The sequence below is a fragment of the Mustela putorius genome, unplaced genomic scaffold (assembly GCF_011764305.1).
Source record: "Mustela putorius furo isolate JIRA1106 unplaced genomic scaffold, ASM1176430v1.1 tig00000868_pilon_pilon_pilon, whole genome shotgun sequence".
NCBI lineage: Eukaryota > Metazoa > Chordata > Mammalia > Carnivora > Mustelidae > Mustela > Mustela putorius.
This window is the reverse complement of record NW_025421502.1, coordinates 5,644,703-5,664,395: the sequence shown is the minus strand read 5'-3', so window position 1 is coordinate 5,664,395 and position 19,693 is coordinate 5,644,703. Positions and strand designations below refer to the sequence as shown.

The window sequence follows — 19,693 nt, the reverse complement described above, 5'->3', positions numbered from 1 at the left end:
TCATAGATAATTTAGACAAACAGGCTTTATATTTAATTTACTTTGAAGAGGAAAGAAGGTATGCCTTTTGGATGTTTAAACTCCTTAAACTCCGGATTCTGTATTACTAACCTATTTCCTTCCAGCAGTGAACGGGCAACAGGGTATCATGGCGCAGCCTGCCTGGGGCAAGGAGTCCTCAGGCCACAGGGAAGAATGGGCTGATTCCTGTTCTCTCTCTCTCTCTCTTTCTCCCTCTCTGTGTTCCTTCCCCTCTTCCTCCCCTGCTATCTCTGCCTCACTCTCCCTCCCTCCTTCTTTCCTTCCTTCTTCCAGATATATGTAGATAGAGTGCTTTACATTGTGCTTGGAACATAATAAATGCCACATAAAAATAATAAGTTATTCTTATTCTTAGGAGTGGTTGTGTTTCTTGACCAAGAGTATACCTTTGTTCCTAGTTCTTGGAGAAGCTCTGTCTCTCAAGGTTCACAGAGATTATAAAATTACAGAGAAAGAGAGATTACAGAGATAAAGAGGTTATAGAGATTTCATAGAAATTATAGTAGGAAGTACGTAAAAAAAAAAAAAAAGACTCATTTTGAGTCATTTGGGATAGCAGTCCAATGTGACAAATATTTATTTGGCAACTCTCAGTGCAGAGACATAGTGCCCGGAAGTGCGAGGAAGAGCAGAATGATGAAGGTAGTGCTTGCTTGCGAGAAGAGTAGGACCTGAGAGACAGGGAGCTGTGATAAGTGGTGAAGGGGGGTGTGCATTATGAGAGAAGTAAAAACTACAGTGAAAGTTCCCAACAGGAAGAAAATCTGTTTGAGGTATTAAGAAAACTTCGTGAAGGAAGGATCACTGTGCATGGACATTGGGGCATGAGGAAATTTTCATTAGGCAGAAATGAGAAGGAATGGGGAGCATTCCAGGTACGAACATATGACGGGTCTATTTGGGGCATAGACAATGGCCTACATGAGTACTAAGTATAGGTATGTGAACTAGACGGCCTTTCTGCTGTGGTTTGGGGATGGGGGACCTGGTGTCTCTTTTTTTCCTTATAAGAACTTCAATCCTATTGGATTAGGGCCTCACCCTTACAACCTCATTTAACTTTAATTACTTCCTTGAAGGCCCCATCTCTAAATATAGTCATGTGGGGGGTTGGAACTTCAATATAGAGATTTGGGGGGAGATACAATTCAGTTCATAACAGGTGGGTTGCATTACATATGTAGAAGACTAGAAGTTGAGGGTCATTAGGGTTTTATTTCTCTAGACCAACCCTATCTAATAGAACTATAATATATGTTACCTATATAATTTTAAATTTTCAAATAGCTCCATTACAAAAAGTACAAAGAAATAGGTGAAATTAATTTTTATTTTATTAAGCCCAACATATCCAAGATATTAACATTTTAATATGTAATCAATATAAAAATCATTGAGATATTTTTTAAATTTTATTTTTTTCAGTGATCCAAAATTCACTTTTTTTGCACTATACCATATTTTACATTCTTTCTTATTTTATTACTAAGTCTTCAAAATCTGCTAAGTGTTTTACACTTACAGCATATGTCATTGTAGACCAGTCGCAGTTCAGGTGCTCACACACCCACACATACTCACATACAGAGGGTGATGGCTACCATATTGGGCAGCTCAGCTCTGGGTAAGGGAGCGGTTGAGTCAAGGGGTGCAGTGATGGGAGATGTGCTTTAGGATGTTAATCTGGCGCCGTGTTTAGGAGTAGAGTGGGGGAGAAATGGTATGCAGGGAATGTGGGGAGGCTGTCTTATAGTAATGTAAAATTGAGGAGAAGAAAGATTTAAATGTTAGGCTGGTGGTAATTGAGAAAGAAAACAGTAGTAGTTGGGAAAGAAAGGGTTGACTTAATTTATGTTTATGCAGAAAAAAAGCAGAAATGTCTTACATGCTCTAAATATATATCAATGACTGGATGTCTATTGGCAAAAGTTAAGAACGAATCTTCAGGATCTTATTTTCTAAATGTTTGCCTAGAGCTGGTTTACCAATCTCCAACCTTCCCACTGAACTGCATGTTGGGATGTCTCCTTTCCTCCCAAGCACTGAGAAAACACTCAGCCTTATTTCAGGAGTTAAGAGCACCTGAATGGGCAGGCAGCTGAGGGACCCACTTCATCCTTGTGTCCAGCATTCATAATATAGTTTTTAATAAAAAAATACAGAGGGTCTGAGAGTGTGCAGCATGGGAGAGGTTGAAGCTGTTCCCTTCCCAGAATGTTGGCTTTTCCAATAATATAACCCTTTGTCCTCTTCTGCACCTCACTTTTCTCTTCCCTACTCCCTTGTTTCTGGCAGATATTAACGAATGCCAATTGGGCAGGCACACCTGTGGGGAAAATGCCACCTGTACAAATACGGAGGGAAACTACACCTGTATGTGTGCCGGCAGCCTGTCTGAACCTGGGTGGATATGCACTGGTAGGTTGGTGGGTGGTCTAGGGCCAAGGAAGGGACTTAATTCTGGAAAATTCTATACCCCAATGTATTTGCTCTGAAGAGTCTAGAAATTATTCGATTCAACCGGGCTGGTGAGTTTACGTTCCTGATTAGGTGGATGCTGAGCTTGGGAATGTGTAGTAGTCAAGTTTTCTTAATTTAATAACATCTGGAAGAAATTCCTTTCTTATTACTTACAATTCAAAAGGTGGGAATGCAGGTAGTTCTCTTTAACTATGAGACCAATGTCTTAATTTGTGATATTGATTTCTGGGGCTGCTGGAAAAACTTTGCAGGTCAGGTCAGGTCAGGAAAGATGTCTGGACCCTTAGCATTTTGAATCACTTTTAAAGCTTTTCAAATATTACCTTAAAACATTAGTATTTCTTGATCTGAATTAGAACTTTAGCTCTCTCTCTCTCTCTCTTTTTTTTTTTTTTTAATGTTAATGGTCAACTTCTGCTTTCTTGAGGCTCTCCCCAAATGGCAATATCTTCTCACAATCTGTACCCTAGAAGGGGAGCTGGCTTCACCTCAACCCTGGAAACCAGGATTGGGGTCTCTTTCACCACCACTCCCAGCAATTCACCTGTCTCTGCTCTGCAAGCACAAAACATCTTAAGAAAGGAAATTTCAGGACTTACTTGGGTCTCTTTTTTTTTAACACATTATTTTTCTCAGATAATTTGCTCTTCTTAAAGGTATTGAGAGACTGCTAATATTTATGTAGCTACATACCGTAATGATTTCCTTTTAAAGAGCAGACAACCATTCAATAAAAGGGACTTCGAGGGATGGCTGGGTGGCTCAGTGGATTAAGCCTCTGCCTTCAGCTCGGGTCATGGTCTGAGGACACTGGGATTGAGTCCCACATCGGGCTCCCTGCTCAGCGGGGATCCTTGCTTCCCCCTCTCTCTCTCTGCCAGATGCTCTGCCTATTTGTGATCTCTGTCTGTCAAATAAATAAATAAAATCTTTAAAAAAAATAAATAAAAGGAACTTTGCCATTTTGACATTCCCTCTGTTACAGTAGAGTTTCTATTCTGTCAGACTTACCAGTCTGGTTTTTGAGGGCTCCTCTGATATTTACATCATTTTTAGAAGAAAGCATTGTGTGGGAGAAATTTTTGAGGCTTCCAGGATACTGGGGGTAAGTGACTGGTCACTGGTAAAAGACCAGTGACTTGGGATTCATGAAGTCATTTAGAATTGACTGTTTCCTTGCTTGCCTCCAATATGCTTTCTGAAGCTGAAGAAAGAATGGCTGGCTTCATGGTGAATGACATGAAGTCTGGTTAGGAAAATGAAAACTGGAGTTGCTTCTGAGTTCTTGTCACTAAAAGGCACTAGATCACAAATTGGTCACAAAGACTAGTTCTGAATATTGATCCCTGGAAGACCTAATCGCTTCAGAAAGTGAAAGTAATGTCTTTGATTCTTGTAGACTCTACCCCCCCTTCTCATCTCATGGAGGACGGCCACCATTCTGTGAGAAATGGTTTCCTGGAATGCCCCCCATCCTATGACGGCTACTGCCTCCATAACGGTGTGTGTATGTACATTGAAGCAGTTGACAGATATGCATGCAAGTAAGTCAAGCTGTCTTTGTGATGGCACAGAGATATGGGACTGAAGTTCATAACTTTTAGATAATTCATAAAATTCATATCAAGGAGATTTTTTCTATAATTGGGTTTTTGCTAGGGAAAACCATATAAACACACGTATATAAATTGTGTGTGTGTGTGTGTGTGTGTGTGTGTCTATGTACATACTGCACCCTCCTTGCGTATATAAATATACATTTAAAGAACTGGTGATTTTCCCTCTTAACTTAATGTTGCTACTGGTACAGTCTGGGGCTGAAACCTCTCGTTCTGGCTGAAAACTTAGGTTTGTGAACGAGTTCCTTGAAACTTGGATTTATTTCCTGCCGCATGTGTGGACAACATCCACAATATGTTTCTGAATTTACAAAAAGATTATATATACACATTGGACTTCTTACCCTCAACTTTCGAAAATGGAAAACAATTATTTTTCTTCAGTTTCTAATTCTAATTTTTCTAATTCTAAATTTTTTAATTCTAAATTTTTCTAATTTTTCTTCAGTTTCTAATAGTTGCTTAGTAACAATTGCTGGAAGTGGCCCCTGCTTCTGTTTGTTCCTTTTTTTGTCCCCATGACAGTTTCGCAGTGGGGACCGTCAGCTGAAAAGTAGATTTGAGGGCGACCTGAAACTGTAGGTCCTCCCACCGTACTTACTCAGAAAACACTTCCTTGGAAGCAATATCTAGTTCTGCATCAAATTTTACTTTTAGTGGATTTCATATTTTCAAGTCAATCAGAGGGAACTGGTAGGTCCTGAAGAATAAATGGGTCCCCTGTGGCTAGACTACTGACTCACTGATCATTTTCTCTGCCTGAGGAATAAGTGATAAAATATTCTGATCCTCATGAATAGAAGCTATAAGCTTAAAGGCTTTTATTATTTTATGAATAATAATCAGCAGAAACATAGTCTAAATTGTTAGAAGAACAAGTTGTATTCTGTGACAAAGTGAATGGCCTTGCATTATAAATCACATCAGCCAGACAAAAGTGATGAAAAATGCTCATGACTGTTAGTGAAACTGACTTAAATCTCATAGAATTCTACCCTCATGTTCATATTTGCATGCTGTAATTTCCCACCCTAAGATAAATCCAATCTTCACAATAGTTGTCCTTGATTTTGATAATAAGAATCAATTTTTTCATGTTCATCATTCCTTATTATCCAAAATAATGAAATTATGAAATAAATGTCCTACTTTATTAGATTGTGGTTTATTTTTCTCTATGATACTTAAACTTTAGATTATAAGAGACATTACAATAGTGTGAAGGGTACTTCACAATTATGAATTGCATTTAGTAAATTATTTTCACTTGACCTGATAACATCGATTCATTAAATGATTTATGAACTCTTTAGTACATTGCTTTTCTTTCTGTCATTAAATCCTGATGAAAATATCTTATTCCCTGATAATGTTTTAAACATGAGTTGCTACAAAATGACAATTAAACTACAGATAACACTCATATTTAAGGACCTTTAATCAAAAGCAATATTTAAAATATCACCAGAGGTCCCACTAGTCTAGGTCGTAACTTTGTTTTTGAATTTTACATTTAATAAAAATGTAAAATTCAAAAACAAATGTTTAATCAGACATCCAACGCTTTCCTCCTTTCGCCTTGATGACTTCACTTTGTATTTTTAAAATTCTGTCATGACACATCTCTAGGAATGCTCACCAGCTCTAACTTTTTTTTTTTTTTAAAGATTTTATTTATTTATTTGACAGAGAGAAATTACAAGTACACTGAGAGGCAGGCAGAGAGAGAGAGAAGGAAGCAGGCTCCCTGCTGAGCAGAGAGCCCGATGTGGGACTCGATCCCAGGACCCCGAGATCATGACCTGAGCCGAAGGCAGCGGCTTAACCCACTGAGCCACCCAGGCGCCCCCAGCTCTAACTTTTATTAGAAACACTTGATCGGCATCATTCTGCAGAGTGCTCTCAATACCGTGAGAAGGTTTATAAAGGGCTGTTCTTCTTTCCTTGCTTGAAGGCATTGGAAGACCCCTCCATATACAGAGATCCCCTGGCTATCTGGGGTGCAGAGAATGTGAGAACTGAAGTCCCCATGCCCCACATCTTCCTCAAAGGTTCCCTGGTCCTGACATTCTCAGAAGACCAAACCTCCTGAGCTAACAGGAGATTCTTATTCATTCTGGTTTGGCTTTGAACCCGCCCACACACTTCTGGCCAGGTCTTCTTGAGACCAAGCGGCCCCAACACCAGTGCTGTGAAAGGTTGCATGAGAAAAGAGTTGTGTGGCCAAATCAGTCTGAGAAATGTTATATACTCTAGCCCTCAGTTCTTGATCACAGCACAACACAATGTGAAGTCTTGACCTTCCTTCAGAATTTCTTGAAATTATTTGACCAACTAAACTCAGATTTGAATAATTTATTGGAATAAATAAACCCAGAAATCTTTTGCTTGGTTTAACCAAAGTAGTTGATAACCCAAAGAACTAGTAGGGAGGACCCATCTATGTGAAATGTTGGCTGACTGGTTTGGGCCATGTATGGCTCAGAGAGGCCCTGATACTACAGCTTGCTTTTGCTCCCCAGGACTCTTGCACATGTGACTGACATATTCCTTGAGACCCTAAAGTCTCTGAGATTAATATCTAACAGGTTACAAGTAGCTGCTAGGTATTGATAATGACTATAACCAAAGATAGCTAAAATTAAAACAGTATCCAGGAAAGCCTGGAATAACTTGATGGTCCTTTTATACTTCCTACACTCAGATCCTGTCATCTCTTTCATGATGTGTTCTAGAAGAATAGCTTTTCAGTGGTGTTAGAGCTTAAAACCCTTTTTGGAAGTAGCCCGATGTAGTAGAAAGAACACAAGCTTTGAAATCAGAAAACCATTTGGATCGAACCTGCCATTCACTGGCTAAGAGCAAAAAGACAAAAAGTAATAAGTATTGGAAAGGATGTGGAGAAAAAGGAGTCCTCACACATTGTGGGTAGAAAGATAAATTGATATAGCCACCATGGAAAACTGTATGGAATTTCCTCAAAAAGTTAAAAATAAAAATACCATATTATCCAGTAATTCTATTGGGTATTTACCCAAAGAAAAGGAAAACACTAATTCAAAAAGATAGGTACACCCCTGTGTTTATTGCAGAATTACTTATAATAGCCCTCGGTATAGAAATAACTGAAGTGTCCACTGATATGTGAATTGATAAGGAAGACACGTGTGTGTGTGTGTGTGTGTGTGTGTGTGTGTGTGTGTGATGGAATATTGTGCAGCTACAAAAAAAGGATGAGATGTACCATTTGAGACAACATGGATGGACCTAGAATGTATTATGCTAAGTGAAATAAGTCAGACTGAGACAGACAAATACCATATAATTTCACTCCTATATGGAATCTTAAAAAATGAATAAACAAAAAAGAGGCAGAATCAGACCTGTAAATACAGAAAACAAACTGATGGGTGGGCGGGGGGGGCGGGTAGAATGGGTGAATGGGAGTAGGAGATACAGTCTTCTAGTTATGGAATGATGAGTCACAGGAATAAAAGACATAGCATAAGGGGTAGCGTCAGTGATACTGTAATAGTGATATGTGGGGACAGATGGCGGCTACACTTGTGAGCAGAGCAGAATGCATAAACTTGTCACACGGTTATATCGTACTCCTGAAACTGATATAACATTGTGTGTCAGATATATTCAACCAAGCAAGCAACCAACCAACCAACCAAATCGCTGCCATTCATCTGCTGTATAACCTGGTACAAATTACTTAACTCCTTTGAGTCTTACTTTTCTCATCTGTAAAATGGGAATCTGCTATTGAAAGGAAAATGGGTAAAAGTGCCTACACAGAGTCTGATACAAAGAGTGCTTAACAAACGCTAGTTTCTTCTTCTCTCCTAAAGTGACTTTCCAGTGCTCTTACGACCAACTCAAGGTAGAACTGGGACTAGGACTGAGATCTTCTGCAGCTTTATCTCATGCTTTTTCCCTTGCTGTCTCTTCCCACTGTGGGGACCTGTATCCATTCCCTGGCATTCATTCCTCTGGGTCCTTTTGCAGTGAGGTGCAGATGGAGGTTGAGCCAGGGCTGAGCTGGGAGGAAATTCCTAACAAGTGAGCAGCTCAAAATACTTAAGAGGGTATTTTTGAAGTTTATGCTCCTGTGAAGGGTAATAGAATACAATTGTACCCGAGCTCCCATAATTTCTGGAAGTATATGTTTCCAGTAGATGGCAGCATTGTTTCATTTACTTTTATCTATGCAGTCACCCTGTGTGGTGGTGGCTGGTGATGCTCCTTACAGTTTCACGCATGAAACACCATGAAAGCCCCTTATATTCCATTTAGTTTTTTTCTCCTTTGAAGAAAGTATTCAAACATTCATGGGTCGCCACCGAGACCTTTTCCCTTTGGGCCAGTGATGATATATATCTATTTATTTATTTATTTGTTTGTTTGTTTATTTTTTAAGAAAAGGGTTTCCTTGGCTGACGTGGCTGTCCTTCCTGTTCAGAGACTGCATATTCTTTTACAAGTCTGGTCTCTAGTGAGGGACTCTGCCTTCAAATTCTTCCTTCCTTTGACCTATACTCTCTGCAATCTGGCCAAACATTTGTTCAAAAACTCTCATGGCTCTTAGGGCAGAGTTGCTTTGTGTTGGTCTTAAAGGTAGCTCCTCAGGATTTTAGCCGAACAGAAGCTGATCTTTAATCAATGTTCTGCAATGCCTTATAAAGGCGGGATGCAAATAATTCCTCATCAATCCCAGGGCAAACAGACCAAAGGGGGAAGTCCATGCTGCATTAACTTGTAAATCAGAGAGCTTTCAGCTGACCCCTGATGGATTTTCCATATGCTCCCAAAGAGCTGAGTCTGGAAATGCAGAGGTTGAAAGACAGCAGGATATGGAATCTGAAAATACATAAGCGTTTCTGGCCAGGGCTTAGCGCTGACCTCTGTTTGTGTGTTGTTACAGCTGTGTCTTCGGCTACGTCGGGGAGCGCTGTCAGCACCGAGACTTGAGATGGGAACTGCGCCACGCAGGCCAGGGGAGGCAGCGGCAAATCACGGTGGTGGCCGTCTGCGTGGTGGGGCTCTTCTTGCTGCTGCTGCTGGGGCTCTGGGGGGCTCACTGCTACAGGTGACTTTGTCTTTCCCTTGGCATTTTCAGCCTCTCTCTACCACCTCCCCAGGGAATGCCTGCCTCCTCGAGATGAACTTCTACACACTTGCTACATTTGTTTAAAGGGGGGGACTGACAGTGAAAAGGAAAACAAGCAATGACTAAGGATTTCACTGCTCTGAAGCCTCAGTGGTTTTGCTTTTCCTTGTTTGGTTCTGGTCTTTGTCAGTATATCTACATTGTTTATGTTTTTTTTTTTTTTTTTTTTTTTAAGCGATTTTATTTTTTTGACAGAGAGGGAGGGAACACAAGCAGGGGGTGGAAGAGGGAGAAGCCAGCTTCCTGCTGAGCAGGGAGCCGGATGCAGGGCTCCATCCCAGGACCCAGGGATCATGACCTGAGCCGAAGGCAGACACTTAACTGACTGATCCACTCAGGCACCCCTATGGGGTTGTTACTGAGCATAATGCATTTTTGTATTCTATCTTTTTTTCTTCTATGCATCACCTGCTCCCCCCCATAGGCTGGGTAAGTAATTTTGCGTGGCTGCCTTCCACTCAGTCGATTTACTACAAAGTATTAACTCCTGTTCAAAGAATCATTACTTTCTCTCACTTGGGGTTTGTGTTTTCAGTAATTTCAAGGTAAAAGTTAAAAACTGTGGAGCAAAAATATTTATACATTTAATTAAAAGATTACTACATTAAGGTGAAGGGATCATTTTCCATTTTCTTGCAAAGAACTTCATCTTCATCTTTTCCAGTCGTTGTATGTGCTGTTAGAGTTTGTGCTGTACAAAATTATTGAGTCATAACACATTTGGGCAGAGGGGAACTTTGTAGAATTACCTAATTCAGTCTCATCATTTTTTTTTTTAAAGATTTTATTTATTTATTTGACAGAGAGAGATCACAAGTAGACGGAGAGGCAGGCAGAGAGAGAGAGGGAGGGAAGCAGGCCCCCTGCTGAGCAGAGAGCCTGATGCAGGACTCGATCCCAGGACCCTGAGATCATGACCTGAGCCGAAGACAGTGGCTTGACCCACTGAGCCACCCAGGTGCCCTCAGTCTCATCATTTTAATCTTGAAGAACCTATGACCCACTTAACCTATGGCATTAATTCCTGGAATTGTAGGGAAGACCTACACCACCATCTGCAGATGAAAATCAAGCACATTTGCCAGGGCTACTCAACCACTCAGGTGGCAAATGGCATGTATTATGGAGAATTTCAGCGTTTGATCCAAGACCTGCTTCTCTGAGATCCCACTGTATCCTAGCATTGTGGTTAAGAGCGTGAGCTCTAGAATCACACCACCCAGGGACAAGTCCCAGTCATGCTTAAGGAACACCAGGCATGTTATTTAACCTTTGTATTCATTAATTTCCTTTGTTATAAAACGGGAACAAAAAACTATACTTACCTCGACTTACTGTAAAACTAATTGAGTTAATTTAAGTAAAGAGTTCAGCGTAGAACTGGCAAATGGGACTTAATGATCAGTGTGTTACCATGATGATGACTTTCTATGAGCGGTCATGTGTCCCTCCAAGTCTGAGATGTTCTGAACCATTTTACACCTTGAGAGACAAGGTTCTCAAGCACAAACTTGAGATTTTTAATTCAGAGGTCCAACAGTAACCATTTCACTTTTTAGCCTGGTGTTGGATTTGTAGGAAGAATATTAAGTAACCAAGATTTATCCTATTGAACAAAATGCCAAAAGAAAAGTAGATACTTGGCAAACAGTGTAGAAAAAATGGAAGCAAGAAAGTCAAGTTCATGTGTGTCATAATTATTAAGTACTTTTTCTTATTCTGTGGGTTATTACGTAGTAAGTAAGTTTTATGTTCTGTTGCTGTTCTTCAGAGCTCTGGATTGAAAGCTCTTGTCAGTTTGCTGTCTTTTTGGACTTGGAATTCAAAGACCAGCTTAGTGGGTTAGTGTAGACTTTATATACAAATCAGAACAAGTTTAGCTTCTGATCCCTGTATCCCTAAAATCAAAAGTGATAAGAACATTTCTTCAAAAACAAAACAAAACAAAACAAAACAAAAAACCCAAACAAACAAAAAAGCCTCATCAGCACTCTTTCCAGCTTATCCCTCTGCAAATTTTCAGCTGCGTGTTTGACTGCATTCAAGCACTTTTATGTGTTGATTCTGAGAAGATCAAATTAAAATAGCTAGTTTAAATATTGCCATGTCACTAAAGTATACCAATAAATATAGCTCTAGTCTTGAGTTGCTGTTAGGTGTGTTGAACGATTTTCTTTAAAAAGTTCAAATCAGTTATTTCCTCCTTTTGTAGCACTCCTTGCCTGTCTTGGCCAGACTGAGCATTTGACACTCTTTGTCTTGTATATCTTTCAAGATTGTGGAATGAAGTAATTTTTTAAATGTTGTAATATTATTACTTCAAAGAGTTTGATTTCTTGGAAGGACCTACTTGTAAGAAAATCCACAGGAAGTGTTCTGTCACAAACTATAACTTTGTTATTTTGCAACTTGGAACTGTTTCTATTAGCTACTTGATTGAATATTTTCCCTGATGCCTTTGATTAAGAACAGTACAACATATACTCTCTCAGCATCCATTGCAAGAACTCACAGTTCCTTAGAATGGTTTTCACAGCAGTGCTTACCGTCCTTACTACCGTTGGTCAGATATCCTGGCAGGCCTATTTGCCAGAGGGTCACATTCCCTTAGCTGCCACCTGCCCAACATAGCAGCACTGACTTAGCTGCTACCTGCCCAAGATAGCCGCACTGTTTTAGGAATCTTGAGGCTGGCTAGCGGTCTTCACCACCATATTTACTTCATTGCCTTCCGTTAATTGGCTGCTCAATATATCATGTACCTGCCTTTCCCTCTAGAGACTACAGCTCTGGGGACAGGGATCCTGGCTTCATATTACCTCTCCCTCCCTTTACTCCCCTTTCCCTCAATGCATGACACCATGACCTCTATAGACTTTGTTCTTTGTGTTTGTCAAACAAATAAGTATTTATAAAGCTAGATTTGGAGGCAAGAGACCTATTCTACTTCCTAGCTTGGCAACATGAGATAGTATTCTCTTGGGTCCTCCTCTCTGTGTGTTCTTGTGTCTGATGCCTTTGAGTAGGAGAGGGCACCGAACTAGTGGGACGAGCCCAGGCATCTCACAGAACCTTGGAAAAAGTGAAGTATCTGGAAAGTTGTGCAGAAAAGAATGCTTAGAAAACCCAAAGTCGTGCTCCTAGTTTTCTTGATATTTCTCTCTTAGGCATTTTAAGTACCTACATTTCAGTGGCAAAAGCAGTTGTCCTTGACCTTCACTGAGTGGGCTACTGGTTGTGTTTTGTTTTGAAATTGTCTCACATTTTGGCTTTATTGCAGGACTAAGAAGCTGCCATCAAAAAATTTAAAGAATCCTTATGAAGAGTCGAACAGAGAAGGTAGCAGTAGCAAGCCTACAGACAGCCAGGCTAGGATGGCCTCCTGTCCCCAGCCTTGGGTAATGTGACCAAAGTACATGAAGCAAAAAATTGAGTTCATATGGACCCCAGTTCATTTTTTCTCATTATTTTTCTTCTATCCTGTAGCTTCTTCTTATAATTTCCATTTTTATGGGTTATGTGAGACGTCCTTCCCAGTTATTGGGTAGTCTCTTTCAAATGGATGACTTAAAAGCCCAAGATTGTGCTCTACCTTTCTTTCCTTTTTTTTCCCCTTGTGATTTCTCCTATGGCGGTTTGTTTGTTCATTAATTTATTTTAGTGAAATACAGTAGATGCTCTTATCTACTTAAGAAAAAGAAATCTTTTTCTTAAGATTTCTTTTCTTCACATACATTTTAAATGTCTAAATTTCAGCAGCAAATAGTTGCCAGATGTAGCAAATAAAAATACAGGATGCCTAGCTAAAGTCATACTTTCAGTGAAGGCTGAAATTTAAATTCAAATTTAACTGGATGTCTTGTATTTTATCTGGCAAACCTATACGTTTGCCAAAAAGCACAGTGATTGGGAAGTTCAAAATGCTTTATAAATTACCCACTTCAGTAACTGATCTTGAAACTCAATAGGGCTAGCTCGAGCTAGGCTAAGCTCCCTTGAAACTGTTGGGATTTCCATTTCCAGACACCTGTCAGGGACAACTTGAGTGGTTCAGTGCATGCCGCTGGTATGATGTGCGGCATGTATTGCACAAGAGGCTGGGATATATGGCAGATCCATGGGGATTGAAACCTGTGAGCTAGTAGGGAAAAGGTTCTTAGGGAGCTGTTTTGGAGGGACAGAGGCAGTGTTTGTTTCCTTCCCAAACCACCTCCCCTCTGTGCTTCCCCTCCCCCACCCCAAGAGTAGCTGCCCCAGGGCCATGCTTCTGCCTAGCAGGTCATCGCTGATCCCGCCTCTTAGAGGCATCAGCGTATACTTGTTTTCTGGCTGAAACTTAAACCACAAAAACTTAAAATACAAAAATCAAATAAGAAATGTGAAGTCTAGCCTGACCCTCCTCTTAACTGGCCGTCTTAATCTTCAGCAAGTCACTGAAAATCCTGTTTCTTCTTCAGGACACCTAGGGGTTTGGATTACAGGACCTCTGAGATCCCTTCTGTATCTTTGCATTCCCTAAATGTGTGCTCCTGGATGGACTTACCTAAAGAATGTCCTCAGTTCTTTGAGCCCTCATGACCGTGGACTTCTAAATGACATATACTGCACCTATTGGTCTATAGGGTGTTTCATTCAGGTTTTGAGTAGCAAGTTTAATTCATGGTATTGAAATCATGGAAAGGAGGGAGAAACAATCTGTATCTAGTTTTTAAAAAACCTAAAACAGTTGCCACTGTCATTAGCAGCTTGTTGGCTCAGAGCTGTGGCAGAAGGCCTCGGGCTGCTGAGCTCAGTCCCCCTGGCCGTCCTAACGGTCCACCGTAACTGTCACCCACACCAGCTGCTGCTGCAGATACAGTGGGAGTGGGCGACAGCCAAGCATCTGAACCAGCAGGAAAAGCAGCAGAACCAAATCTGGTTCCATCAGCTGCCTTTCTCATCTCAGCCTAGGATTCTAGGACCTCAGTTCTTCTGGCAGAAAAACATGTGGCTGGAAAATTTGCCCCGCAGAGGGCTGGATTTTGACTTTAGTCAGAAATAATGGGTATGTGCCCTGAAACAGTGAGTTGTGTATTGATTTGGCAATATGTTGCTGCAGGGAGACCATTAAGGGAGAGAAAGCAGTGAAGGATAATTAGCATTGTGGAAAATAAGAAAATGAAAACACATGTTCATGGGATTTGCCAACATTTCTCTTCCTAATTGACTCCAGTCGTTATTCTTCCTATAATTTTCTCAAAGAGAAATATGACCAGGGAGGTTTTCTTTTTCTTTTTCTATTCCATTTTTCTTATTGTACTTCTGAGTTATGGGCTCCTCCTGGGGAGGGGCCATCTCTGAACCGACAGTGAGCATGATCAGCTAAAATCTTAGGGCAGTCCCTCTGCTGGATTACTGATTGGTGAGGAAAGACTTTGCAAATTGTACTCTTTGTTCAAGGGCATGAGTTAACTTATAGCATTGATCTATTTTTTTTATTGGTCTATTTTAATATCAAATCTATCTAGTGTAAGTGAGAGCCAGTGAACTCTGCTCAGCCTGCATTGCAAGTGCCCAACAATGGCAGATAGTACAATAAGGACAAAAATAATTAATTTTTTGACCAAAGAGAAATGCTGAACCTTTCTGGGCCTGCCTTTTAGAATTCTTGTTTCTAAGGTGTTCAACGATGAAAAAGCATTTTGAGGATCCCTGCAAAATAGTAGTTCTACTAATAGTAGAACCCCAGATTACCAAGAACTTGGTAGCATGTTTAAATGAACTTCATTAACTAAAAACACACACATATTTGAAAAGTTGGAGCGCATACATATATGAGATCTTATTTGTCTGGTCTTGGGGTGATGCTTAGAATTAGGGAATCTAAGGGATTCTTGGAATGCTTAAAGTAAAATGGTGGGATCGTTGGGATCCATGATCCAAAAGTTGGGATTCTAGAATTAGAATAGATTCTCCAGTTAAGTATTGATAGTGCCCATTTGCCTTTATCGACATAAGGCTCCTAATTGAAAACAGAATCTTTCATTAGCAAGAGAAAGAAATTTTACAGGGCCTTCCTTTCGGCTTTCACCTTCCATACAATGAACTTAATGAATCCATAAACTTTGGCTCCATGTATGTTGAGATCACTGATGAATTATAGCAAGGTCCTCTCTCTCCTTCCCTCCCTTGTGTTCTCTGCAGTTTGTGGTGATAAAGGAACACCAAAATCTCAGGAATGGAAGTCAACCCGTGACCCTCAAGGACGGCGAGGCAGCAGATGTTAGCCAGTTCTCCTCTCTGGAGCCAGGTGAGTGGCTGTCTTCATCTGGATCCTGAATGTTTTTCTGAGTCTCATGGAAGTGCAGACACAATAGTTAAACTATATAGGAGCTATGCGAGTGGCTGGGCTGGATTGAAATGCCTCAGAGCCTTGGAGAGATGCATTTGGATTGGATTCTTATTGTGCACGAAGTGACCATGTTTCCTCAAAACTCTGGTTGCACAGCAGTTTGCTAGATCACTTTGGGCCAGCACACAACTCTTTCTTTTGAATTCGGTGGGATTTTGTGGTCAGTCTTTGGGATCTGTATTGGTAGCTGTAGGTATAGTTCTGGTGAAATTGTAAATGGCTCTAAGAAAATGTGTTCCATGCTCTAGTAGGAAGGTTCCTGTGAATTTAAGTTGATCTGCGGGTCCTCCTGGGGATTTGGGAGTTTTCACATCTTATCAGGGGCCAGCCCTCAGCCAGATGCCAGAGTCATCTGTGAAGTCCATGCAGGCTACTGGGAGAGGATCCATAAAATCATCCCGGGTTCTCGGGCTGCTCTGGGACTCAATCTGTCTCAGGTGGAATTGGAATTAGATACTTTGCAACCTAGTACCTTTGCCAAGAATTGCATGATGATAATAAACATCTTTGGCATGGGGCTCAGATGTCAGTTTTATTTCATAACTCAGAGGACAAAGTTGAACATGTTTTGAATTATAAGCTGTTATAAAGTTTCAAAGAAACATTGAACCCATAAAACATGGTTTCTCTGGATGCCTGGCTGGCTCTGTCGATTAAGCATCTGTCTTTGGCTCAGGTCATGGTCCCAGGGTCCTGGGATCGAGTTCTGCATTGGGCTCCTGGCTGAGCAAGGAACCTGCCTCTCCCCTGCTTATGTTCCCTCTCTGTCTCCCTCTCTCTCTGACAAATAAATAAAATCTTAAAAACAAAACAAAGCAAAACAAAACACCAGTTTCTCTGCTGAGAGGGGCTTCAGCTCTGCTTATATTTTCTGATGTCTGACCTTCGGGAATATGCTTGTTACTGGAGCCCCTGGGTGGCTCAGACTGTTAAGCATCTGCCTTCGCCTCAGGTCATGATCCTGGGGTCCTGGGATTGAGCCCCACATTGGGCTCCCAGCTCTTCAGGAAGCCTGCTTCTCCCATTCCTGCTTGTGTTCCCCTTCTTGCTATGTCTTTTAAGATTTTTTTAAAATCTTAAAAAAATATATGCTTGGGGGTGCCTGGGTGGCTCAGTGGGTTAATCCTCTGCCTTTGGCTCAGGTCATGGTCTCAGGGTCCTGGGATCGAGCCCCGCATCGGGCTCTCTGCTCGGCAGGGGGCCTGCTTCCTCCTCTCTGCCTGTGTCTCTGCCTACTTGTGATCTCTGTCTGTCAGATAAATAAATAAAATCTTAAAAAAAAAAAAATGCTTGTTACCCTACTCTCCTCTTCAGATTTCCTTACAGACAGAATGTAGGATTCTAGTTTAGAAAAACTCATTCACATCTGTCTCCTATGTATATTGCCATGTAACCCAAATTCAGTAGAACGTTTTTTTCCCTTGATGAAGGCCTTGTATATTAGGATACACTTAAGAATTGATACAATTTTATATGTAAACTGTTACCGGTGTTGTTACCTGCATAACAAAAACATTTGGCATTTTCAAAAGTTGTTTGGGTTTTGTTGTTAATACTAAAATTATGAGAAAGTAATAGAATGAATATCTTATAGTTGCGTATTTTCTTGAAGAGCTAAAAGCACATAATTCTTTGTTACAAAAGTAATTCAGTATAGAGGTACATATAATTTTTCCAGTTAACCAGAAGCACAATGATTGGACCAAGGTGTGGTTAAACTCAGAAAATAACTAAGGACTTGGTTAGCTGAGTACACAGGAAAAGATTAGAATATCTCCCTTTTTGCTCACTCTACTACAGTTTGACTCACTCTCTGTGAGCCATTCATAAAACTGTCTCCCAATTTGAGTGATCACAGCCCAATCATGGCCAGCTGTCTCATAAAATGCATGAGGTGAGAGATCCAAAGTAGGGAAAGAGGAAAATGAGATAAAAGATCGAGATTGGCTCTGAGCCGAGTTCTTCCCTGCTCCTGGAAAACCCCTTAAAACACAGGCTGTGCTAGTGGTGGATCCAGGGAACCATATTCCTTGACTTCAGCCAACACGAGCTGGTGCAGGTTAAGTTAGCATCATGTTGTAGGCAGAGTACCACTCTAGGGACTAGGCAGGCAAATGCATTGGAAACCTGAGCTCTGTTCCCAAGACTCCCAGAAGGGGAGAGAAGTACACAGAGAAAGTCAAAGAGGAATGTCAGGTAGCATTGCCTTTGAATCATCTCATGCAACCAAGAGGAGTTTTTTAGAAATTGGGTCCACATAGTCTGAGAATGGGTTGATTCTGTGTCTCTCTCGTCTTTTGGGCCTACCCTCCAGTCACTGTTATTTGGGCGTCTCTTGCCGGACGTTGTGAATGATGTGAATCCTCAGGTTTCTTTTTCTTTTCATGTAGGCTTGGTGCAACGGACATCATGGAGAAATGAACCCCAGGTGTATGTGGCCACAGAGCAAGGCTGCCGCACTCCACTGTCCAGTGATAGAGGCTCTGGTCCCCAGACAATGGAGCAGAGCTTTCCTCTCCCCTCCTGTGGGGCACAGCCCATTGCTTTGGGGATTGAGAAGCCACATTCTCTCCTATCGGCTAACCCATATGACAACAAAGGGCCCCAGATCCACCACCCCAAAAGAAGCTGACTCAGTGAAAACTAGAATTAAAAGGAAGATCAAAAAGGATTAACTGTGTTGATAGATGGTAATACTTCATCTCAAAAGGTAGAGGGAAAATATGGATTTTGGTGACACAATCTCTACCACTCATTACCCCTCAGGTCCTGGAGACAAACAGGTAGTCATGATTTTGTTTCTTCAAGCAGTCCTGTTGCAGATTTTTCAAGTAAGAGTAATAGAGAGAATCACTAGGGAACTCACTGGAAACCAAAGCACGGTGTTACTTTGTAAACTGTGTTGACTTCAATAGTTAAGACAGCTAGGTACTTTTCCTCTGCAGCTCCACAAGAAATTGGGCTAAAAGCAGGCAACCACAGTGGTTTGGTCAGTTATAAGATAATTCTTTTTATCTGAACAGAACATTTATCTAAGTCTTACAAAATGGTTAGAATATTAAAATTGCTGGTCTGATACATTGTGGGCATTTAACCTATCACTGGTTTGATCTATGCTGCTGATTTCACAGAATGAATTTTGATAAATTAATTAAAAACTGTATTAACTTAAACCTGATTTCTTCAGAATTAGTTGACTTATTTTTTCTATCTTAAAATCTTTGAACAAAAACATTTTACTTTAAAAAATTACCCGGAGACATCACGTTTCCCAAGCATTACTATTCTTTCCCCACAGAATATTTTTTTAAATGAAAATGGTAAATTTTCCTGTCATGTTTTGGCACAGAATTTGTACTTATTTTCAAATAAGTATGCAATCTCATATGCAAATATGAGATTGCAAGCAAATTTCCGGATTTATTTTCATTTTGAACAGTCGATCTCTTCTAATTATTTCAATAAAATCACTATGAAACAAACATTTTCTTGTATTCCTGGTTAAATAATAAATTATAGTTTAGGGGATATTCGAGTTGAACCAAAGTGATTTGCCAGAGTGATTGTCAAAGCTTCCTATTGCTATACTCTTAAAAATAATTTTGAAATCTATTGGAACTTTATAAAGTAAAACTTCCTAAGGTCTTCTTCTTCTTCTTTTTTTTTTTTTAAATATTTTTATTTATTTATTCGACAGACAGAGATCATGTAGGCAGAGAGGCAGGCAGAGAGAGAGAGGAGGAAGCAGGCTCCCCGCTGAGCAGAGAGCCAGATGCGGGGCTCGATCCCAGGACCCTGGGATCATGACCTGAGCTAAAGGCAGAGGCTTTAACCCACTGACCCACCCAGGTGCCTCCTTCCTAAGGTCTTCTAATTAAACCTTGTTCTTGTAGCTAAGACACTGTTATTACACATCATACTACCTAATACAGTAAGTATAAACTGTTCGGGCCTTTGGATTTTTCAGCTTAAGCATCAGCTAGT

The 19,693-nt window shown here is 40.6% G+C and overlaps 1 protein-coding gene across 1 annotated transcript in view; it reads left to right on the top strand.

Annotated features, from left to right (window-relative positions):
- EGF (epidermal growth factor) overlaps window positions 1-19,193 on the top strand; it is a 97,277-nt gene extending 78,084 nt beyond the window's left edge. The window contains exons 19-24 of the mRNA XM_013053985.2: window positions 2,338-2,460; window positions 3,923-4,067; window positions 9,073-9,237; window positions 12,599-12,716; window positions 15,502-15,607; window positions 18,100-19,193. Of these exons, the coding sequence (XP_012909439.2) occupies window positions 2,338-2,460; window positions 3,923-4,067; window positions 9,073-9,237; window positions 12,599-12,716; window positions 15,502-15,607; window positions 18,100-18,341 (899 nt within the window). The 3' untranslated portion in view covers window positions 18,342-19,193. The remainder of the gene's footprint in view (window positions 1-2,337; window positions 2,461-3,922; window positions 4,068-9,072; window positions 9,238-12,598; window positions 12,717-15,501; window positions 15,608-18,099) is intronic.
- The last annotated feature ends 500 nt before the right edge of the window (window positions 19,194-19,693 follow it).